The 25,500-nt window shown below is 36.6% G+C and overlaps 1 protein-coding gene across 5 annotated transcripts in view; it reads right to left on the bottom strand.

Annotated features, from left to right (window-relative positions):
• The window catches only part of LOC116255673 (general transcription and DNA repair factor IIH subunit TFB1-1-like), a 30,529-nt gene extending 5,082 nt beyond the window's left edge, over positions 1 to 25,447 (bottom strand). For 2 of the 5 annotated variants that reach the window (XM_031631577.2, XM_031631575.2), the window contains exons 1-19: positions 23,187 to 23,629; positions 21,495 to 21,583; positions 20,478 to 20,550; positions 19,163 to 19,227; positions 18,903 to 18,966; positions 15,801 to 15,945; positions 12,656 to 12,731; positions 12,460 to 12,555; positions 11,524 to 11,568; positions 10,483 to 10,539; positions 10,110 to 10,265; positions 8,824 to 8,889; positions 7,206 to 7,323; positions 6,410 to 6,466; positions 6,198 to 6,325; positions 5,937 to 6,128; positions 3,565 to 3,678; positions 3,358 to 3,435; positions 1,801 to 1,848 (exon numbers count right to left, since the gene is read on the bottom strand). In XM_031631577.2, the coding sequence (XP_031487437.1) occupies positions 1,801 to 1,848; positions 3,358 to 3,435; positions 3,565 to 3,678; positions 5,937 to 6,128; positions 6,198 to 6,325; positions 6,410 to 6,466; positions 7,206 to 7,323; positions 8,824 to 8,889; positions 10,110 to 10,265; positions 10,483 to 10,539; positions 11,524 to 11,568; positions 12,460 to 12,555; positions 12,656 to 12,731; positions 15,801 to 15,945; positions 18,903 to 18,966; positions 19,163 to 19,227; positions 20,478 to 20,550; positions 21,495 to 21,583; positions 23,187 to 23,247 (1,728 nt within the window). In that variant the 5' untranslated portion in view covers positions 23,248 to 23,629. Of the gene's footprint in view, positions 1 to 1,800; positions 1,849 to 3,357; positions 3,436 to 3,564; positions 3,679 to 5,936; positions 6,129 to 6,197; positions 6,326 to 6,409; positions 6,467 to 7,205; positions 7,324 to 8,823; positions 8,890 to 10,109; positions 10,266 to 10,482; positions 10,540 to 11,523; positions 11,569 to 12,459; positions 12,556 to 12,655; positions 12,732 to 15,800; positions 15,946 to 18,902; positions 18,967 to 19,162; positions 19,228 to 20,477; positions 20,551 to 21,494; positions 21,584 to 23,186; positions 23,630 to 23,664; positions 24,143 to 25,334 lie in introns of those variants that run through there. The other 3 variants (XM_031631579.2, XM_031631578.2, XM_031631574.2) reach the window with 3 other exon arrangements.
• Between the last annotated feature and the right edge of the window lie 53 nt (positions 25,448 to 25,500).

Below are 25,500 nucleotides of genomic sequence, written 5' to 3'. Positions count from 1 at the left end.
GAACCACTTCATATACTACAATAAGTTTTCCAAGTATTTGTAATTGCAAATTATGGTGAGTGCCTTCATTTCTGGCACTTTCACCCAAATGAACTCCAGACTTGCTGATGGTGATGGTCATTTTGGCTTATAACATTTTCACAGTTACAAGCAACTCCTTGAGTTCCTCCAAGCAAGCACCCAATCATGATATCATTCCTAGAGTATGTATTTATAGTTTTGTCAAGTAGTTGATTGCATCATCCTTTCCCAATAGTCCACATTGACAATAAGATAGCTGACTCTTCTAAATACCAGATTAGCAACCATGTCAAAGCCTGTCTACATGTCAAACATTGTCTCACCCAAAACGGTGTGCGACTATGTAACTTGGGTATATCGGAATGGCTTGCTTACCTGTGTAAGTATGGCAGTTTTGGACATAGGTATGTTTTGCACTGGATTTGGCTCAGACCAAGTTTGATCCAAAATTTAAACAACAATGCCCATTTATTATGATGATCTTTTTATTGTAAACAAGGTTTTCTAAATTTAAGTTAACGAGATTATATGTATGAAGTTATGAACTATTAAATTTATAAACTATGTTGTTGGATGCATTATGTATAAACTATAAACTAATGAGTTTTTTGCGTCAATTTTGTGGATCATAAATGAATGCATATAACCTATCATGCCTCCTACCCAAATTCTTTAAAATTGATATTTTCAAACATATACTTCCAGATCCACACCAATGTCACAAAGGGGTGTGGATTTCTCAAGCATGGAAATAATTAGAAATTTCTCTTCAGAATTGCGAAGCACCAAGACTTGGGTGTCAAACGAGAGTCCAAAGCAGAGGCCTTCCCAACAAGAGAACAGATCATTTTCTTGCAAAGGCTAGTACAAGTGGAACACCTAATATAGACAACTTTTATTATGTAAATGAATATACCTCGACAAGACGTGCAAGGCTCTAACTGAAGGGGCTTAAACATAACCTTTCAATACAAGCAGTTTTCCCTACTGCTTACAAAACCAATAGATGCAAGTGAAACATAACTCATGCATTTCAAGTCTAGCAATTGCCTCTCCAATGGTGATCCGACTATCGCCATTCAGGTCCTACCAAAGTACTGACACATCAGGTTTTTCAAGGGCCATTAATGCCATGCTGTGAAGAGGTCCAACTAACTGACAAGCTATCATCAACATAACTCATGCATTATTCGTTGTTTCTTCCATGCCTTCAAAAGGTTTTCTACTTTATATTTTTGCAAAAAAAATGTCATAAAACCTATTATTTTTTAACTTTTTTCCTATTCAAGGTTTAAATTTTATGAGATTTTCAGGATATTTTCCAAGAAAAAGCACTTTGAAGGGATAACAGTCATCGACAGATTTTCAGGTGCTAAATAACCAATCAACCACTTTTTTCCATTTTTCCAGTTTTCTCCAGCATCATCAACCAGTTGCGATTACCAATAAGAACATGGGCCCCACATTCCCATTTTACATTAAAGCTGAACAATGTCTACATCATGCCAAATTATCAAATGTATAGTCTCATTCTGTTTTAGATAATTAGACGAGCAACACCTTTCTTTTACACCCAACTCTTTGTGCAACAACAGCTTCCCACGCTTCTTAGTTTTACATATCACATCCCAAGTTGCTTGGTGCACCTTGACAACTTCCAGAAAGCCATCACAATGCTTACATTCATAAAGGGGACAAAGGAAAGGTATCTTTGATACATCATAACAGTCGATCTTTGAACACAGACAAGCTTTAGAATAATAGTTTCAAGAAGGGTACCTGAAGTTTTGGATATATTTGTGTCATAGCATCTTTTAATCTGTTAACCTGTAGAAATAGGAATGCTTAGATGGACATATTCACAGACTTCTTCTTGGAGAACCATCTCCTTGTAACATACTAAATATAGAAAGCTATTTCAACAAACATCTCGATTCCAGAAGAAATGATGTATAAAAAAAACACTGGCGCAGCCCAAGTGCTATAGCTCCATGTTGCAGAACCAGCATACCACCTTAGTAGCATGCTCAGCCACTTTGAAACTCCAGAAAAGACAAGACATTACTCTTACATTCATTTGTGGTGTCAACTTAATGGAACCTTAAAATTTTATAAATCTACGTCACATTATTAACTTTGACAAGTCAATATATAGAACCTTCACATTTTACAATCCATGACAGAATTTCACTTGGCATATATGTTCATGACTTCAAAATTTTTTATTTAGCTAGGATATAAGGACATATTTGTGTTTTTGACTTTTTTCTCCGCTAAATTCCCCTAATTCATAATTTTCTTCTTCCACTTCAGTTTTTGCTTTATGTTCTTTCTCCTGTCATTCCACTTGTTGATTGGAATTGCCACCATTTTTCTTCCTTTTGTTTTTTAAAAATCTAGGTTTTTAGTTATGCTTGCATTTAGAAAAACTTAGAGGTGGCCTCAGCATCTAAAACTCAGGATCTGTATTTTAACATAATCCGTCATCAATTTGCATCCCTACTAGCTAATCAAGGTGAGCAAATGAATTCAACTACAGAACAGGGATTACAAGTGGCAGATTAATGCCCAATCTGCAGTTCTAGTGTTTTACAAATGGCTAACCTACTTGCAGTAAAATGAAATTCAATATCGCCTGCAGGACATGTTTCCAGTCTGATGGACTCCTAGTAACCTGCTATCCCCAAGACTACAGGTTACCCCTAAGACTAAGGCTTGCAATAGGATTTGTTATTGATGACCACTTCCTCCAGTGAGCTTCTAATTTATAGATTCAATATTTGATCATCTACCTATACACTCATCCTCCCGGAAGACAAAAGATGCACCAAAAACAGTTTCTCCTTCAAAAACCAGCTCTACTCCTATTCTAGGAAAGAAAAAAGGTTAAGAATCTTCCATCTTACAAATTTGGTGTTGTATTGTTATATTCCCATACAAAAATATTCACTATAGAATAACATTCTTCAAACATTATGCAGTTCTTTACATGTCGCACTAATCAACTTCCAGGAAGTTCTCTACAGATTCTGTAAAGTGCACACGACAAATGTCTTTGGTTCAGAACATTTACATCTTCTACAGCTTGAGCTATGGAAGAATTAACATGAATAATCAAGATAACCAGATAAACCATAATGATTTGATCATCATCTATACCCTCTTAACATAAGCAAGTTTATCATACATGCATCTTCAAGTTACTCACAGTCCCTATAAGTTATAAACAAACACAATTCCCCAGTTGAAGAATATGCATTCCATAAAAAGGTAATTGTTGAAATCAACAAAATTTATAAAAGTCCACATAACTACACATATCATATCATGAATTACCTTGGCATAAAGGTATGCACTTGTAACTGGATAAGATGACCAAAAATGCTGCAATAATTCCTGAATGGATGTCCAATGCTGAGGAAGAGAGAGAGGGTTGGGACACCAAAAGTATCATATGTTAACCAACAAAAACCAGAAAATATAGGAAGAAACAATGATCAGGTATGCCACATGAAGTATCAGAAAAATACTAAGCCAACTCACAAGCAACAATTCCTCTTTGGTTCTGCAAGGTAGCCGATCAAGGAAGCTCTCTTGTGGATTCTTCCCAAGATGATACTTGGTATTTGAAAGATGCTGAGTCAAGCCGCTAATTACCTGGGTCATGCAACAATATCCACCTAACGTATCATAACAGTTACCATAGACAAATCACTTTTTTCCCACATAAATTCATAGGAATCAGTAAATGCAAATAGGGGAAAGATTGTATTAGATTATAGCAGCTCATTTAGAGCAGCCAGCAGTAAAGAAATCATAGAATTGATACCTATGTTGCTTGCTGAAGATGCTTTTCTGAAATCCTCCTCATTTTTCTCCAGTTTAATCTAGAGAGATATTCTTCTTACTTCTTGTTTTTTTCTTTCTTCTTAAAATATTTCATACCATGAAACCTAATATTCCCTAATCCCTGATGCCAAATCAGAATCCTTTTTTTGTGACGTCAGATCTTAGTCTTTTTTCTCTCTTTACTAGATCAGACCTTGTTTTACCTAATCTCTCTACAGATTAAAATATTCTATCCTGTCTTCCATCTCATCAGATTCCATTTTAACGAATTAGGGTTTAGTGCTTTATCTGATCAGTTTCTACTTTTCTGATCAGTTTTTGCTTTCTCTGATTAGATTCAGTCTTCTCTGGTAACTATTGCTGGTTTTTATTACCTGAAATCAGAACTAGAGTACTCTGAAATCAAAAGTCAGTTCTGAAATTGGAACTGAAATCCAAGGAGAGTCATTTTCTTTCTTCACGGCTGTGATATCCAAAATAGTCAAAATATGATACCTTGTTTTTGTTTCTTGCCAAAATCAGGTTGGTACATAGCTGGTCGTGGCAATCAGATTGTGACTAAAGAAGTACGACCGTACTAGAAATGATATCTCTTGTGCCAAAGGACCATGTTCTTTGATTGAATGTGTTAGCCACCAGCTAACAGAGCTGCGATAAAACTCACACACAACACACTCGACCTAATTCACCTCTTAATTAGGGCCAAAAAACTCTCCCAACACAAGAGAAGATCCATGTCACTAACATCCTCATCCTAATACAGTATCAGTCCTTTAATATAAGAGGGAAAATGGGTCGCCTGCTCCTAAGACCCGACCCACACCTTATTCCTGTGCCCTATACTATTCTAATAAGACTGTTCAGGTTCAGAACCTAACAGAATGACATTCAAACCAAATAAAGAGAAACGAATGGAATTGGATATGGATAGAATGTGCTAACAAAGAGCTCCTTTGAGGTTCAGTATGAAATGAGGGATGGAATCTATGTCACACGGGTGCGCCTGAGGCCCTGAACAGCAGCTGCATTAGTGTCAATGCTGGGCAGCTGGTGCTGGTGCTTGTGCTTATCCGACACAGCACGTCCAGTGCAGTAAGCTGAAGCAGGCCAAAACTGACCATGTTAAATGTGTACTTGACTAAACTAGCCCTAATACAAAACGTTTATAACGATTTAAATGTAAATATAGATAAATAAGGCTATCAAACAATCAATTAATTATATAAAATAATATAAATATATATAATTCTCACTGCACCCAAACCTAAATCTTTTTTTGAAAATTGTCGTTACCCCAAACCTGCATCCGCACCCGTGTAACATAGCATAGAAGGGAGCCACTACAAAGAAGTTTCGGGAGTTATGAAGGAAGCTCTTCTATCTGTTGTATTCTTTTGTCCTTTTTTGTATTTTTTATTCTGCCTCAATCTGGACAAGAATGTACCTTGACCAGATTTGAGCTGACTGTTGGATTAGCTCCAACGGTTCCTTTTTGAACCGTTGGAGCTCGTTTGGCCTTTCTTCCCTCTTTATTATGTTTTGATGTATATAAATAAGGGATGATCTCCCGATGGAGGACACTGCTATTATGTTCTGATTCGTTACATATTTCTGTGGTGGCTTTGATGCTTTTTGAGGGAATATGTTTTTGGCTGTTATCAGCCTTATTTTCAGAGAACAGAAAACCCACTTATAAAACCAAAAAAAGAACAGATTGATTACCTTCTTTGCTTTACATGGTAAGATTTGAAAACCATCACAATAAGCAAACACAGAATGTTCAATTGCAATAGGCCATCAAGTTCATCATGCAATCAACAAATAACTCAAAACCATGTAATAAGAAATAAATTTGGTGGAATTGTGCTGTAAAGGGGATCCCAGTACAGCAACTTCACTGATCACATATTTCAATGGGCTCAGAAATAAGATCAGATAGATCCTGATAATACATACTACCATAAGTTGATAGCCACTGATTCACAGGACACAGCAACACTTTCCAATACACTTTTATTTTTAGTTGTCATGTCACAAAAATCTCTCTTTACTCTTTAGGATCTTACCTTGGCAGCAACATCAAGCTGAATAACTGGATTTTTCAATCCCACAGTTCGCATATGGGAAATATGCTTCCTAAAAGAATCATAGACTTCCTCTGTCCTCAGATTGCAAGCACTTGTTTTGGCATCAGCACCACTTTCTCCTAACGCTTTAAGGGTGCTGGCTTGTTGAGATTCAAAGTACTCACGTGGGTCCTAAAATAATAAGAGTTAGAAACCCTACTGTAAAATAGGCATGCCAACAACCTGCCAGTTATTCACCACCTTGATGCAAAGAGGTGCAAAAGGAAGTTGATGAGGTGCCTGAAGGTCATCCATTTCAGTCATTTGGAACACTCTCTCTAATCGTTTTTGGTTTGCTTCCTCCTCCGATATTTCATTAGCAACTTCAGCTGCAAAAGAGTCATCAGGTGAGAAGAGCCACTCTTGCTCTGAATGGTATGAATTAGACGAGATAAAACAAAAAAGCTGCTAACCCTGTTTGGACCTTGCAAGTGCTTCTGCAACGGTCCTTGTATCTCTTAGCTCCACATCTGCAGTGACATACACATTACATACAAGAAGACAATGAATATATCCACCCAAAATTGAAAAGCTGAAACATGTGGAAGGATGTAATTACAAAGACACATCAGCCATTATCAACCAAAATATGAAGTCAAGTTAGCATCTCAAGTCCATTATTTCTAATCTATTGAAAAGGGTAAATAGAAGTATAGAACAAAATTCCCTCTCCTAAGAACTACTTTCTGTAGTTCTTTTGCAGAACCAATTAACAATGTCAGGTCATTTACTTTTCAAAGACCTCGAGATCAGTTGCAAACTTGGTTAAAATCTCGATTAGTTTGCCAACTAGTCGTTCAGTCAATTTTCAACCAAGTTGTCTTATCAAATAAGTAACTAACTTGTCAGTCTAGTCAAATTAGTCAGCTTAGTCATTGATCAGCTCACTAATCCCTACATATGTTTGCTTGTGTGTGTACTTGGATTGACTAGTCCAGTCTAGTCCTTTTGAGGTCTTGAGCTACCTGTATCTGACTTCCAGACACCTTCGATTGAAAAGTGTAGACCAAAAAATAGTTAAAAGTAGTTGACAAAATATATTTAGTTTTTTCATTCCCATAGCAACTACAATTTCCAGAGGCAACTTCATAAAATAGAAGAGGCTCCAAAAGGTGACATGGCCCGAAGCTGGAAGAAGTTTAAGCCTTGAGGCATGAAAAAAAATAAGTGAGCATGAGACTGCATTGCCGACAAACTGAACCAACCTACCCAACATTCTTCCTTCAAGTACAACAGATGCATGCCGATTAAGGTCTTGTAGTAATGTCCTCGAGAATTCATTTGCACCATCAATGTTATCCATGCCATCATGAAGAATCCCATGACCCTGTAGGCCAAGGAGAATAAAACGATATGTCAAGCAAAGATCAAAATATACGATACAATAATTTGCTGCAGTATTGTGCATGGAAAACAGAAATACTTGTCACAGAAAAACATGCAACTCTTAAAATGCAAACCACATGAAAACCAAATTGTGCGGATTCAGAGGCGGAAAAAGAAAACAATCTCGTCCACCCAAGAGCCTCATATATTCTTGGCATATTCTAGTCATGTCCAATCATTTTTAAAAGCAAGGTATTAATGATTAACCTCATTTTCATCTCAGTAGTAAAATCAGGATGACATTACTTAAGAGTTAAGACAAAAACAAGCAAAATCTTACCAGGACACAACCAACGTGCAAATCACAATGTCCACATATTCCCTTGGAATTAAATCATTCACTTAAAATTCTTATATTAGTCTAAATTAAGAACCTTAACAATAGAAAGTTCAACAATATACAAACTTAAACCTTCTTCACACCTCAAGACATGTTAAAAATTATGGTACTAGAAAAACAAATGGCTCGTGGCTGAACCTTTTACTGTCCATCCCCCACAGAATTCTAATAGTGGCTGTGTACTAGAGAAGCTACAATGAAATGCAAATATTGCACTCAATAAGTACATCACAACAGAAGTTCCTAAAGATTCATATAAATGTAATTCATGCTGCAGTAATAGTTTTTTGTTCACAGTTTTTCATAGGTTACTATGAAAATATGGTAAAAACATGACTTTCTAAATGCCTAACTTGCAGCTTTTAACAATTATATGTCAAAATAACATACTGATGGCGACAGCAACATACACACATGCAAACTTACTCTTGTATGCTCTATCTAATTGGCTGTCCCAACACCTACAAACCTCTACTTACATGCAAAAAATTGAACTTCATAAAAGGGTAAAGCTACAAAGTTAAGCTGTGAAAATTTCTGGATCTGCTATTTTTCCCTTTTCCAATTCAGATTGCCAGTCATGGAAAATAACACAAAGCTATCACAAGAGAATGAGAATAACTTCTAAAGCATCTTGAATCAGTATTAGTGGGACTGCACTGACACTGAGAACCTAGAGCCATCCATGGCATCCTCGTTAGGTGTAGTCCCTGGGGTTCACCTGAGGTTTACCTCTCACCGAGCAGGCCCACAAAACAATCTGGTCCTCAGAAGGTCCCTCCCATCCCATCCTCTTTCCTCTTTTCTTTATCCCCAGCAAACAGGAAAAAAGAGAAACGAGGGCACCTCTGGCACTACAAACAAAAGCCACAAAAATGCAAGCTCTAAGCAGCCTGCCAAACCCACCATTCTCCAACTTGAACAGAAATTCAAGAATTTCAATAAAGGAACGACAAACTGCTTTTACAAAATCAAAGTTTGCTTCATCGTCTATTCATTAACCACGAAGTGGTTGATTACTACCATCATTAGGACAAAATGATTAACAATATCAAGATATGCTGTTTCACGTGAAAAAGTAGGAAAAAAATTTGTAATTACCGGCAGATGCATGTAATCATCTCCAATATCAGCTTCCATGTCCACTGTTGGATCAACCCTTCGAATCTGGGCCACAAACATACAGTGAAGCAAATAGAGAAGAGTACCACTGTACCAGCATCTTATAATTATAAGTAGCAATAGAGAAATGTATTACATTCTCTTCACTGATCATACAGTCCAAGGAAATTCATCTTTTACATGAACCAAAATTAAATTATGAAGAAACACACAGAGATCAGGAAGTCATTAAGTTTTCCAAGAAGTTAGAGATCTAGTGCAATGAAGGATCGCACTGTTAGCAAAATCCATGAGCACCATAGAATCGTTCATCATTCTTGAATTTAGTGGTAGCGGTTGAAATATACAAAAATCAGTGACTTAAATAAGTTAAATGCATGTTTCAGATGGCATTGATTTGCATAACTATAGATGGAAAACGTATCCAATATTTGGAAGAGATGGTTGTCAATCATAACAGACTTCAAAGCATTTCGTGCTGTGAAACTTAATGAGTGAAAACTGAAGTCATTGATGCTGGCAAGAAACCTCTACCCTTAGCTAGGGAGAATAAATGCTGGACGAGTCAGACCCTGAGAACATGTTAGTCTTTGTTCATTTGTTGCATCCAAGGGACTGAAGGACTAACAACTATGTCACATGGCTGGGAGGTGCAGGTGAAGGTGCGGATGAGAGGGTGTGACAATTTTAAAAAAAAATTAGGTGTGGGTGCAGCAAGGATATATATATATATATATATAAAATCTATTATCTAGTCAGGTAACTGTTCAATAGCCTCATTTATCTATATTTACATTTTAGTCACTATAAACATTTGTTCTAGGGATAATTTAGTGAGGTGTGCATCTAAAATGGTCAGTTTTAGCCTAGTCTGTTTGACTGCAGCAGACGTGCCATGTCAGAGCTGCACCAGCACTAGCACCTGATTCTGTCAACGCAGGTGCAGCAGCTCTTTAGGAACACCCATGTGACATAGACTAAGAACCAGGATTGGCCAAAGGTTCAGAAAACGATGAAGACATGTAGGCCTATTTCCAAAACCATGACCAAGTACTCGTTTGGCAAACCAACCAGGTTCCCAAAAAGTATTTTGTAATTTTCATACCATTATGGCCTGTAAGAACCTGAGATGAAGTGGTCCTCAAAAACATCAATTTCAATGCTAGTCAAACTTATATTGATGACTAAGAGAGAAGAACAAACATAGCGCAAGATATCTTCAAAACTGATTGGCAACATTAATCCTCTTTCACAATTGTAAGCACCTTCCGACGAGCTTCATTGGCCAATATATCATCATGCTTCAAGAAGACAGCAAGCTCCTCATCTTCAGCAGCCTCTGCTGCAGCTGCTACAGAATTTCTCGTTTTATTAAGATACTCCGCTCTGCAATATTTTGTCCAGAAATCTTTTTCTGTCATCTGTTAAGCACAAAACATCGTTTTATGAATCCATTGAGAGATGTAAAGCTCATTGGCTGAAAAAAAGCATATGTTGGACCAACAGCATGAGCCAAATCACATGCAATGAGTTCTACTTCGACCAATTGAAGAAACGGACAAGATGTAGTCTTTTGCTTCAGGGGTGTGGTGCCATCCAGTTTACATGACATCAAGCAACAAGAAACTGTTACAATACCTTGCCTGGTACTAAATTTAGAAAAGCCCGATGTACAGCTGGTTTTTCAGCGAAGATCTGTACAATTTCCATGAAATCAAGTTAAAGCAAAATTAGGAAGAGAAGGCACAACTTCACATTGTAAAATTGAAAAGAGTGCTGATCCATCAGATCCACAGCAAAGATAACACTTTCTTTGCATGCCAAAACAGCGCAGTAAATATTAAACACTAATTCATTAAATGCCACAGTAAATTTGGGGGAAAAAAAGAGGAAAGAGGAGCAATCACTTCAAGCTTTCATCTTCAGAAAAAATAACAAATTTATCTGTCTGCATCAAAGGGACCTCAGTCTTTCCTTCTCACAATGTTTCAAATTACAACCTACTTAAATTTAGCATTGCATTGTCATACAATGCAGTGTATAATCTTATGTTCCTTGTTCCCTGTTAATCATGTCTCTGGCAACTAGAATAACATTTTCCTTTGTATGACATTGAGGGACATCTAAATTCAGATAATACATTCAGTTCGTATTTTTCTTACATTTCACATTTCATGTAAATCTGAATAGCCACATTCTTTAGCAATTAAATTGATACGATACGATCAATGTATTAGAAATGAACATGTTCTAACACAATTTCCTTTGTCCAAATACTGCCATGATGATATACCTCAAAAGAAAAAATCTTTTTGTCAAAATGTCATTACTTGTACTGATTGGTCTAGAGCGGTATGAGACTGTTTCCCGCTGAAAGAACTAAAATAATGTCTACGTTAATGATGTGGATATTCATCTGACTGCTTCATTCAAACAAACATTTTATAAATAAGTTTGTGAAAGAACAGAACAAATCCTCACATTATGAAAAGGAATATAACACAATCTTCCATGCAAGTTCATACATTGGGCATTGCTTCTTTCCTTAAGCATTAAGAACCAAAAGCTAGAAACCAAAGCAACAAATGAAACAATAACTATAACACACAAAATCAACCCATATAGAAAATCAATAACCAAATGATGGCTGGTGAAGAAATGCTTTAAATGAAAAAATACCTGATGAATTATTTCTGCAGTCAAGTTGAACGTCACTTTATTTGTCTGAAAAGGCAACATAAAGGAGTTGGAAAACAAAAATGACCAGGAGAAAATGCACAATTTTAGGGTACATTAATTCATACATTAGATATACTAAGCATTCAGCCCATACCATAGCCACAAATAACGTTTTGGAGTTTTAAACGGTAAGGTTTTTCTCGGGTATAATATGGCAAGCTTGAAGAAAAGGGAAAAAATACGGTAAATTTTTAAAAATTTAAAAAAAAAAAACTAAAAATGAGGGGAAAATAAAATAAGTGAGAAACTAATAATGCAAACATTAAAATTAAGTAGATTTGCAACAAAAATAAAATAGAAAATGAAAAAACTGTTAGACATTAATATGAAAAAAATGAAAAAAAAGTGTTTTTTCATTTTTAACGTTTTTTTTAGTTTTAAACGCCAATTTTATTTATCGTGTTTTTTTTGTGTGTTTTTTGTGACACGACTCCATACTGGAAAAGTTAGTCAGACAAGTTTATTAGACATGCACTTTTAGCAACTATTGCACCAACAACAATTCTGATTGGCAAAGTTAGAAACTCAATTTCTTCATTCTGCTCATTATATAAAACACCCCCTTCATCAGCCTTCAAAGTAATATGTGTAATTTGAATGCCATAAAGCCTCAATAAAAATTTCAACCATAGAAATGGTGACAAAACTATTTTGTTGGCAGCTTCAAATAAAAATTTTAGACCTTGAATTTTGAAAAGAAAATACAAACAGATTCCCTAGCCATTTGAAAGTCCTACTCGTAGCAAAAAAATTCAAAAAGTCGGAACCTTCAAAATTTCTTTTCTTCCTAAATGTAGCTAAATTAATATACAACTGCATAAGAGAAGCATACTAATGAAGAAAATAACAAAACTGCTTAAAGAAAAAGAGATGTACCCGACCATCAGTAGATGGCCTAATATCTGCAAGCATGGCACTTTTAAAACCAGTGCGTTGCTTCGGTTGCCGATAGGTTCCACGATCAAGCAAATTCTGCACAAATAGGAACCAGCAAAAGAAAAGGACCATGGTATATTTATTATCAATACATTCTCCAAGTCAGAAATGTGTAACTTGATCAAATAAATTAAACCTTTCTAGTAGCCCAGAACTCAGCCTCTGTCAGAACACCAGCAATGACGAATTGTTTATGCAGCTTCTGTAGCTCACTGTAAAATGATGATAGGAAGAAAAATCAGACATGAGAAAAGACAAGTTCAAGCCAAAGTCTCCACAATGTACACCTTAAAAAAAAACACACAAATAAACAGTCCTATACCTCAAGTCCATCTCTGGTTGCAGAAAAGGATAAACTCAATTGCACTATCAAAATTTCTCTCACTCAAAATAAGCAACTTTTACTATATATGATTGGACAGATCATTTGTTCAGTTAAACATATATCTGTGTAGTAAGTAATTTTCCATTTCATAGAATAACAAAACTCAGGTCCTCTAATAGTGACAACTGACAAAAGAAGCAGACAGGGCCATGTGAGAGTTCATTGTGAAATATTTAAAGAAATCAAATTAGAAATTACCTTGGAGTAAAAGCTGTTAAAAGACAAAAATAACATATAGCTATGCATCCTGAACTATGTTCTACAAGAACTAACTGCAGCCTAGACAACAAGTACAGCCTAGATGCTAGGCAGGAGTAGGACTAAGCAGGATTAGGTGCATTAAGTGATCCCAGAACGAAAAAGGAACCAATAATATGAAATATTGATTGTTCAAACTGACAACAAAACTGCAACAGTCCTCAATCAAAATTATATGACTATCAACTTATAACAACAAAACAATTGAAATGCACGGTAACACAAACACATTAAACATAACCAAAAGATTGAATGATTGAATTTCATGAGGTAGTTTTCAAGTTTAAAGGTTGATTCACCAATTAAGATTACTGTTGTCAATGTCATAGAGCATAAAAAATACTCTAACTTCCTAAACACCAACTTTAGATCTCTAATTTTAATTTCTAAAACCCAAAACAATAAACAAAAACCCAAAAGTACTACATCAAAAGCTCATTATCCTCAACCTAGTCAAACTTGTCTGTTAAAGTTCTGTAGTAAAACTGTCTCCTATTATTAGTTCAGTACACAAGAAAACATATTAGCTGTGTCACATAGGTACGAATACGGGTGCGGGTACGGGTACGGACCATTTTCAAAAAATTTGAGTGCGGGGGTACGGCCGTACACACACGCAGACATATATATATATATATGTATGTCAAAAAATTTCAAAATGAATAACATACTCACAAAACACAGTATGGAAGTAATTAACATACAAATATATCAGCTTTCTTGATTCTCCGTCGCATCATCAAGATTAGAAAGAGCAACAGGTCACACTTTTAAGATATATTGACATCGCTGTGGTTATGGCTCACACTATTATCGAAGAGTCAAGTTATAGAAAAGGAATTGATTTTCGAAACATTGTATGGAAGATTTTAAATGAAAAATTGGGATGAACTATGAAAAAGAAAGGTTTAGAGTGAAAAAGGAAACAAGAAAAGAGAGGGGGATTTTTAATTTTCAACTCAAAAACTGGGCAACTTTGGACCTGGTCAAAGTTGACCGAGTCCAAGAATGGACAAAAATGATCCCGGGTACGTTGACCGTACCCGATACTGTGTTGACCGCACCAGGGCCATACCCGTACCATACGGGTACTCCTCCTTAAGAGGAGTACCTGCATGACATAGCATATTCGGAAGATCAATATATCTATAAATAGTATATACATATAGGCATACATGCATAATATATATATATATATATATATATATATATATATATATATATATATATATATATCATTGTCAAAAATATTGTTATTTTTCTCAAACTATAATGTTAAAAATAAATAATAAGGAAAAAGGAAAAAAGTCAAAAATAATGATAATTGAAAATATTTCCAAAAAGAAATATCAGATTTTATGGTGATATTTTAGCATTTTCTCAAGAAATTTTTAATTTTCATATTTTAACTTTAAGTGTTCTAGGTTTTTAGCATTTTAATAAGTACTTAAAATTAAAAAAAAATGTTTTTGTAAGAAATAGGAAAAGTTTTAAGTTTTCATAATTTTTATTTTACATTTTTAAGTTTTTGATATCCCAAGATTTTCTCAAGAAAAACAAACTTTTGAATTTAAAAAAAATACTAGTTCAAAACATTATCACAAACATTGCATTTTTTCTCAAAATATAACGTCAAAGAAGAAGAAATAAGGGAAATGAAAAAAGTCAACAAGAATGACATATGAAATTATTTCCAAAGCAAAACAGAGGTCATTATTATGATTTTTTGTGTTTTTCAGGAAAATTTTGTTTTTTATATTTCAAGTTTTTGAGGGTTCAAAGTTCAAACGTTTTAGTAACTATTTTGAATCTTTACCTATGTTTTTGTATGTGTATTAGTAAAAGACTCAAACTTTCATAATTTTTTATTTTCATATTTCAAATTTTGAATTCCTCTGATTTTCTTGAGAGAAACAAACTTTTTGATGACATGAGAAAAGTATCACCGATAAAAAATCTAGAACAATAGTTTTGACCATGGTTTGCAGAAATAGACCCAAAAGAAAATAAAATTATAAAATACTTCCCACCTCATCAATTTTAGCAGCTAAACTTTCTGACAGTCATTCTGCAAATCAATGGCCAAATTATTTTGGTATCCATGTTTTTCAGTATTCCCTTCCATGTCAGTACTGTAATGATTATTTGTTCTATGGCAATAGTACCCAAGCATGGCAGCTAGCATAACAACTTACCACAGGAACTAAACCTGATTATGTGCCCTTTGGAATGGCAGAAGGCTTCCATAAGGCTCAATTTTACAGTATGAGCGAAAGCCCTTATGAACCAGGAGTACCTAACAGAAAGAGCATGAAAATTATTTGGTCTATCATCTATACGCACATTCACACTAGCTTTACAACAGGCAGATAATACAACCACCCACTATTTAGCTTAATCAAGTTTGTCATGAACTATCGACAATGAGAATCTTTTGCAAGGAGGAGGAACAGGTCCTTAAAAGAAGCTGCCAGAAGCAACATAAATTTTCAACAACTTAACAAGATTGACAGAAGAGTTCATGCATTGCAATGTAAATGGAAAAGATAGGAAAGCTGGAGAGTAAGCAAATTCCAATTCACAAATCCATACATCATACAATAATGTTCGGAAAATGCATGTTTGTTGAATAACTAACATGTTGTCTCTAAGTAGTTTCATCCTATGCTCCATCTCTTCTGCGCTAAGTTGCTCATCCTGGACTGCAACAGCAGATCTTTCAGAAACAGCATTAGCCCCCTGCCCACTTGCAGCTGCAGATTGGATCTTCCCAAGAGTTTTACCTGCCCAATTGCAAGTATCAAAATGGAAACTTCTACATCCTTATATTTCCAATAACGTAGAATACTACATATTTCTGCATTTCTTCGTTATTAAATTATTAATCATCTCAAGTCTACCATGATTGGGTACAAAATTTCTGCCAATCAGATAAAGCTTTAGGCAAAAGTAATTTCATTTGTTCTCAAATTAGCAAATAATCAGTCTGACTAGGCCCCCCAATCTGCCCAGTCGCTGGTCAGCAGCTAGTCCTTGGCCTCAAAGTCACCAGGTACTAGTTGGCCAAAAGGATAACTGATCAATAATTAATGTATCCCAGGTACTCACCAGCAATCACATTTGGGTGAAACTTTTCCCTTTATTCTTGAGGATTTCGGAAACTTGTCTCTGCCATAAAAACAGCTAACTGTTGCCCCTCTCTCTTATGTGCACATATTTTCCATGTGTATATATCTTACAATGTAGTTCTGCATATATATCTCTTTTGATTTACTTGTGGATATGTATATATATACACTGTTGTTATAAGTTATATATATTGTTTAACTGAGACTATCTGGATGGCATGGATAACTTTACTTTCCTGCTTACATATATGTGTGTCCAGGTGTTTCATCTTCTTTTTTTTTTAATTTTCCCACATCTGTATATATTTGACTATTATTTGCATACATGCATGCATATGTTTATGCCCAATATTATATATTATATGTATATAATGATTTTAATTTAGTCAACCGACTAGTCCCAACTACTTTTTCAAGCCCTGACCAACCTGCTTCTAGCATCCAAATTTGACAACAGAAACCAACCACTCAATGGAGTTCTCGTCATGTTCATTTTCACCAGCAATGTGCTTTACATATTATTTATAACTTCTGCAATCCAGCCCTTCTTTGGTTGTCAGAGACTCAGATTAGAACCTATGGCTGGATGAGGATAATAAACTGTCTTGACTAGGAAATCCATCAATGACCAACTAGAGATCAATGTCTTTAACAGGTTATCATAAACGTCAGAAAGTATGCAAAGTCATTTTTAGAGATGATGATTAACAGAATGACTTCCAAGACGGACAGTCTTTAGATTGTTACCATAAAAATAAAATTAACAGGAATGAAGGGCAGAAGCCAGAATCGTAAATTTTTTCAGAAGGATTCCAGTTTCAAGCAGCAGAAAGCAGGTAAACTGTGATGTTTGTCCGGAACAATTTCATCAAAGTGGAGGGAAAAAAAGAGAACAGAAACCTACCTTACAATCTGATACATGATCTATAAGTTATATTAAGACACCCTAAAAGTTCTGTTTAGAACTACAAGATGAGAATATGTACAATTTTCAAATTGACAATCATGCTAACTGTATTGAGAAAAGAACTTCATTTCGGAGCTAGACTGACATGCTAATCATCTGCCCAGAATGTGACAAAGTAGAACCTGTTAAACATAGAACTGGCACTCACAGTTCCTATGTGATGTTTTTCTAGAGAATTTTCTTGAGAAAAATGTGGAGTTATTAAATAAAAAATATAGACAAAGTATAACAAAAAGGATCACCCGATAATCAGCCTTTTTTCATGAAAAATGTAAAGAAGTATATATATTTCATACTGTGCCTTATAAATAATAAAAGAGTCATTTCATTTAAGCTGTAATGACATGATAGTCCTCTGCTCAGAAGATTAAAAATATCTTTTAAGTTTCAACATAGTATTTTTCTTCGCCATTTTCTGTGTTTTCCCATAAAATTTTCTTCCATTGCAAGCCTTACGAGAAAAGCACAGCAGCTTCATGTGTACAAACCATGACAGAAAAATTACGCAAGAATCACAATGATCAAAAAAATGTACACAAAAGAACATTTAAAAATTAATTAAAAAATTGTACAGCACTTTGTTGTCAATGTAGAAACTAGTCGACCTACTATGCTATTCCCCAAGATCACCATCTAGTCAAAATATGCAGGATATTTTGACATATCGAAGACCATCGTGATGGGGCACTTTTATATCCAAGGATATGATAAGTCTACACAGCAATCTATGCATTCTCCAGCATCGCTTCACAAGGAATTTCATTATCTTGGCAGCATTTAAGATTCTAAACCAAACCATTGACCAAGAATGTTGTTTGGCTTGGCAAAAGCCTGGCTTGATTCACATTGTCCAATAAACTAGACCAAAGATGAATCTTGACACATGCACGGTTATGTAAACCCAGCTTGAGCTTAAGCAAAGCTTCGCAAAGCACAAGAAAGCTAGCTTAGGCTCGTTCGGTTTTTTTTTTGGGCTCTCTCCTCCTGATGTTGTCTATCTGTTTTGCAGTCGTCAATTGCACATTTTCCACATTGGCTATAGGCAGGAGCCCTCGCTCCAACACGACCATGAACAAAGGCACTACAAGTCTATAAACCCATATGATGCTGACTTCCAAGCTCTTGTCATGCATGGTTGCCACTCATAGCTCTATGCTATAGCTGAAAACAAACTCATCAGAACACAAACCATGACTATCTTTACAGCATCTAGAAAACAGCTGCCCAATGTCATTATCACCTTTAGATACTAGATGCCAGCATTTAACTATCATGCATGTGCTTCAAGAGTAACTGGCCATCATATGTAAACCACAGTTTACTTAAATATAACCTAATCGTTTAGTGGTTTCAAATACAACTAGTCCATCAAGATGCAAGAAATGCAGCAGTGAAAGTAACTACGTGATTGTTCAAAGAGGACAACTAACCGCATATCTAAAAGCTGCAGTAAAAGTATCTTGAACGGGATTGAATTTCTCCAAACAGCCACTAGAGAAACCACAATATGAATCCTGAAATAACCTAAATCGAGAAGCTAAGAAACAAAGGAAACCTTAAAGAGGTAAAGAAGGGAACTTGTTCTAATGAAGAGAAAAAAAAACGTATATAACAAGCAAGCTATGTACTATTTATAGAGGCTTACCAACAAAATCTCGACAGGTATCTCTGTCTTGAAACTTTTCAAACTCAAAAATGTATCCTCCACCCTAAACACCAACAAGATCAATGAGATACCTAAAATGAACTGGTGAAATTTTTGTAGGCACATATCTCTGCCACTCTATACAGGAACTAACAATCTACTAAATACAGCCAGAACTCCTATCACAAGAACAAAATTATATATAAGAAGTAAAGCATCATATCCTCATACACAAGATAAGATACTTGATGGAGAAGCACCTTTTCTGGATCTTGAGTAAGATTTAGAAGTGCTTGCTTGGAGCCCTCTTTGCTGAACTTGTGACCTGAACCATAGAACATGAAAATCTTAAATCTAAAATCATGGATCATGTATGAGACAGCAATTACACGACCAATTCCGATGAAAAATGAAATCCTGAAATCACATACCAGTACCATGCTGGTGCGATACCGGTATGGGTACCGGTACGCACTTGGGTGCGGGTCGGGTACTTGTTTAACCGTACCAGGAAAAGTCAACGTAGCTGGGTACGTATCTGGCATTTTTGGACTCGGTCAAAGTTGACCAAGTCCAAAACCGTCTTTAAATTAGGGCTGCTTTTTTTCTTTTTTACTTTTAAACAAAACGAAGAACCCCTCGATTTTGTCAAGGACTCTATGTAGTACCCACAGCAGCAGCACATGTGGAGTTCTCCGGCGACGTTGCCTGCTCCGTCAACCGGTTTCCGGCAGTTTCCGGCGAGAGGCAACGTCTCCAGCAAAGGGCGACACAGCTGCTGCTGTTCAGCGACTTCTCCGTTGACTGATTTGGGCATTTTTTGTTGACGCTTCATATTTTATTTTCTGAAACTGACCCGTTCCATTTCAGCATTTAGCACTTAGATTCCAGTTCCACAATGCTAAGTATTTGACTGTCTAAGGGCCTGGTTAGTTGTTTGGTAAATGATTTTCCTCATCCAATTGCAATTTTGCAATATGTGCAGTAGATGACTTTGATATTGATATGTATTTTGTCTATATGCTTAAAGTTTTTCATAGGTTTCTTAAACACACTGTTGCAAGAGCCATTGGTATATATCGTGTGCGTTGTTTACTTGTTTATGTTGATATATGTTTTTTATGTTGTTTACTTGTTTACCATTTCTTAGTAAGTTTTATATATATATATATATATATATATATATAAACGGTTGTACACCCTCACCCAAGTTTTTTGAAAATGGTCCGTACCCGTACCCGTACCTATGTGACATTAAAAAATTACGCTTTGTGAAAGGTCCAATCTATGTACCCTTTAAGAAACCCTTTAAGAAACATTAACAAATATGCACAGGAAAAAAAATAAAGAGTTCCATAATGAAGGACAGATTTCTATGGCTTCAGAATTCCATGTGCAAAAGAAACAGGAAAAACATACAATTTAACAGACATCCCTAACAAATATTCACTGAAATATATATAATCCAGTAGGAAAATTCTTGAGGTTCAATAGCAGGGATAGTGCCATAATAGTATATGTGCGGATAGAATAGTATGATGGACTAATGAACTCATGCTTAATGGGGTATATTACCTTTAATATTTCTAAACTCTTCATTGATAGTTGACCTCCGATCATTCGATGTAAACACAATTTTGTCTTCAGTCTGCATTTTGTCAATAATATGGTCAGCAGCTCATACTGAGAAGCAAGAAATTTATCTCTTCTAATAGAAAGGACCACTGGATCCAACTGCATATCATATTTAGAGCAAATAAATATCAATGGAGGCTTTCCAGAACATGACTTTTTCCTGATTAATGCACTAACACAACCATGACAACTGACATACTTCACAAGTTCAATAATGCATGTCTCACCAACAGCCAGTTAGCATACTGCATATACAAGAAGAACCAGAACAAAAGCATTTGAATGAAGCAGAAAGAACCCAGAGTCTCTAGACTGTATGCATCAGTTCATTCTAAGCAAGTCATCTTCCAGCAGCCGGAAGCACCTAGAAACACTGATTTCAAGAACCAAACTTTTTGGGTGATATTACCAGAAAACCAAACTTAAAGAAGATGCCCTTATCCTACTTTGAGAAAGAGCAGATAACGGGTCCACTTTAAATCTGTCTTTTGGTAAAAGGGGCAAACATCAGGTATAAATTTGTACTCCAGTAACATCTGAAAGACAGAACCATATGCATATGATGTCTAATAAGCTAAATGGTGCATGGTCCCTTTCAAGATCTATGCTCGTAAACAACAAAGACTAAGAACCTCAATAAACATGTCTTGATTCTGTTAAATGAAATGAAGGCTTTCAACTTCACATAGGCATATTACAAGCTCAACTCTATTTGAATGCCATATGTATATTTCACATAATGGCTCCAGTAATTGTAATGAAAGCTCTTTTGCTCATACAAGGAGTTTCTGACCATCTTGTCATCACATTGGTTATTTAAAAAAGAATTAATAATGTGTTTCTCCTTGATGTTTCCTTAATACAAAGAGGAACAAACAGCGCACATCAAGGTTAGGATTCACAAATGAACCATCATTAAGATCAATAATACAGAGTAAGAAGTAATAAAACAAGTACCATAACAAGGACTCCTGGAATTCCTGGATCCTTCACTGCACTCTTGTACTTTGCTCGCATGGTAACAGTAGAAGCCATTTCCAATAATTCTGGACACCATTACAAAAAAATGATTATCAAACTGAGAACGAGCAACAGAGACAAAACGAAATCACCTGAAAGCTAAATTTTTTTACTCCTAGAAGAGCTGTTTGGGAACCTTGAAAAAGGAAAAAAAAAAAAAAAGTTGTCCGAGGCAAACTGTTATGTCAAGCAGCTTTCTCTCCTCCTCAAAGAAACACTCTGGTGGTTCTTTCGAAAACTATGTGTTTGTTGTTAGTTACTGAGCTTAATATAGAGTCGTGGTCTTTTAGTGTCTACAGGCCACTAGCAGATTTATGTAAATATTCTCACATTTATAGAGCCCTTGAGTTTTGTGGATGTGCCCTCTTGGTTGTGCCCCATAATTATGAGCCAAATGCACTCTTAGACAAAAAAAAAATCAACACAATTGAATTGATCCTTAGTTTTTTTTTTTATTCACACTTGTAATGCTATAGCTGCATTACAATTCTCCATTCTACTCCTCTTACATTCACTGACTTTGTATTTTACAAGCTTCCACAGACAGCAAACTGTGCAAATGAAGGATTATGGCATCAAGTTAGGAAATTGTGTCCCATGGGCCAAAGGAAGAACACCCCATCACAACTGATATACGTACCTACCAGGTTGGAAAAACACAATGAAACTGATAACATGCAATTTTAAGTATGGAATTTCCAAAAATCTACCTAACAAACAGAATCTACAGGCACAAAAATCTCTGTCACAGTAATCCACATGGGTAAGGATACAGATGCAGTGGCATGGGTTTGGACATGGCACTGTTAAAAGATGTGGGTACCAGAAGATGCAAATTATGTATATGTATATGTATATGTGTATGTATACACACACACACACACACACATACATATAAATAATCATGTATGATCCACAAAATTGCCAAAAAAGTTCAAAGTTCATATATAATGCATCAGATAACATAGTTTACAAGTTCAATAATTTGTACATATAATCACATTAATTAAACTTAAAAACAGTGACAAAATAAAGTGAAAGGTCAAAGCCTTTGGCTTAAAATTTTGGACCTAGTCAAGTATGACCCAAACCCAACCCAAAAAGTACCCAAATATTATGGCAACCTATGCCAAAAAACAGTTGTACCCAGAGGGTACGCCAGCCTCTTGTCACGTAACCATGTTACATTAACTCACAAGTAACAACTGGAACGCAAAGTCAGATGGCTCTTGTAAACTTCTTTGCAGGTCTTTAGCTAGCATATAGAAATTGCCATGACATGCATTCTGTCCCACCGGCTTGCAAATCATCAGATTATTTAATATTCCAAAGCTGGTAATAAGCACAAAGATCATATTGATGAAGTAGGACTGGATTTCCCACAATGTGAAAGTTAGGGCGTGGACGAACTTAGAATATTACTTATTCGAAAGACTTAATGTTTTGAGAACACAATGATCTCAACCTCTCCTACTGAAAATGCAAAAGAAAGAACAGGTGGCAGTTGATGGATTTCAAATGTCACACGGAACCTGCTTCAGATTCCACACCTTTTAAGAGTTTAAACTGAAATTATACGTTTTCATTGTCAGAATTTTTAAGTCTTACGTGCTCATCGTCAAAATTTACCTGAATATTGCACCTCAACTGAAAATGATGCACATAATCGAAATATTTGACCAACAAGCATCTGCTGTTCGTAACCGATATCAGACAAACATATTGGCCATTAGAAAAACCAATCAGAAACCCCAGAATCAAGCAGATTGGAGAACATTGAGCTTTTAGAGAGAAAGAGCACAACGAGAGAGGTTTAATTTTCCCTTCCACTGCTTGCTTCCGAAATCAACCAAAATATTTTACTTTATTGAAGAGGAATCCTGTTTGTTTCTCGAAGAGGAAAATGTCCATCTGGTTAGCTAATTGGGTCCGTCAATGCTACTCGAAACATCAGTCGTGCCCGGTCGTTCTACCAAATTCTCAGCGCTCGGAAAGCTGCATGCTCTCCCCTTCACTGTCTTAACCAGTTTTCTTTCAGACAATCGTCAAATGCTTCGCCTACCCGTCGGTGCTGGCCACATTTTAACGTGCATATAACAAAACTCACCCCAAACAGTAGCGTGCTCGTCGTGGTCCCTTGTTGCTAAGCCCTAGCGCGCCAGCCACGCGATCAGGCACCTCTTCGTGTCGATCCTTTTCCTTCTGTTGCTGGTAGCTCATCGCCGGAAAATCAAAGGCTCTTTCCTTTCCATCCTCCTAACGCTGCCGGATGGATTCAAAGTGCGCTCAGTCACCAAAACACCTTTGGATGCAACCGGAGGTAATCGGGGCTCTTCCAAAATTTAACGTTTACTTCCCAGAATATGTCACGGAGGGAGGAGATCCAGTCAGAGTAATATAAAGAACAGGTGCCGGAATTTCGTCCTTTTTCGCGGGAAAGCTTTCCTCTTCGGCGGTGGCGGCCGACCGAGAAGTGGGAGCGAACAAGAGCAGCAAGCGTCTTGATTCTCGATAAAAAGGTTTTACAAAGATCAGTTCTGCCCCGCCCAGGTTTACGCACAAACCCAACGCGCGTGAGAAACACTCGGTTACCCTTTTATACCGCCTCTAGGTAGAAATTTTTTCCCTTGATTTCGATTTAGAGGGGAAATTTCACAGGAAAAATTTCCTGGTACGAATGGAAGAAGAGAAATTTCACCTCATTCTAAAATGAGGTATGTTTGATGAATCACTTTGGTAAATTTCTACGGGTTTGATGGTTAAAAGAAAAAAATAGAATAAAAACAGTTGTAAATAACCAACCAAAACATTTTTATTTATTTACATTGGCAAACGATAATCACACAAATTTTGTTTGATAACTTTAAATGAAATAAAAAAAATCGAACACAGATGACTGATTTTTTTTATTTTGGTGCAGCCCATGGTTTATATATCGAAATCGAAAATTAGTATATAAGAAATCCAAACCATTACTTGATTAATAAATTCAGGAATTACTGATATATCAAAATCGAAAATTAATATATACGGTGATTGTTGTGCATGTGTATTGTTTACCCTAACCCCTAGGTATACAGATTCCGGAGAAGAGAAATAACAAAATGACGTGAAGCTACATGCTTTGGGGTCTACCAATGCAAAGCCGCCGGAAAGCCGAGAGGCAGGCCCGACGTGAAATTCATCCGCACCTGCTCGTCTTCTAGGATGCCGTGATTCTCACCAACTCATGGCAAGCTTGCCTTATCTGACACATCGAGCACAAGCAGTAAACATGAAACACCCAAGCTCTTCCTGTGCTCATCAACCCGACAAACACTTTCGCCATCAAACCATTTTCTCCCTGTCCGACAAGGGCGACGTCCGCCCTCCGGCTTCCACGGCGTCTTGCATAACTCCTACTTTCTGGCCCACGAGAGAAAGGCGAGGACCCAGGGCATAGGCCAGAGGCGCAAGGCTTCCTCGAGGAGTTAAGATAGATGAAACAGAGACGCTTGTCCTCCGACTCGTCCTACTTCTTCCAGAACGACCTCTTGACAACTCGGGAATCAGGAGCCACCTTGCAGGATCAATAGGTCGTCGGGGAGGCAGAAGCCCGCCAGGTCCCGCCGCGGCACCGGCCGCGCCGCCATCTCTCCGGCGTGGATGCACGGTTTCGGGCGTTCAACGAGAAGGTGAAGGAGAGCTTCGCGCAGTGAAGCGGTCGAGAGACCGGCACCGTGATTTCATGAAATCAATGATGAAGATGATCACTGAGAAGGAGAATGTTGGAGTTACCTGTCACCGGACGTTCGATGGAAGGCGCTGCTCAGGCCGAAGCGACGTCGATGGAGAGCACTCCCGACTCACGAACCGTCTTCAACGGGTCCCTTGGCCAAGTTAAATTTTCCCAGGGAGTCCCACTTTTTACGAATGGGTAAATTTTTCTAGCGTTACGGGAAAC

This window comes from Nymphaea colorata, chromosome 6 (genome assembly GCF_008831285.2).
Source record: "Nymphaea colorata isolate Beijing-Zhang1983 chromosome 6, ASM883128v2, whole genome shotgun sequence".
Lineage (NCBI taxonomy): Eukaryota > Viridiplantae > Streptophyta > Magnoliopsida > Nymphaeales > Nymphaeaceae > Nymphaea > Nymphaea colorata.
This window is presented reverse-complemented; position numbering and strand designations above follow the sequence as displayed.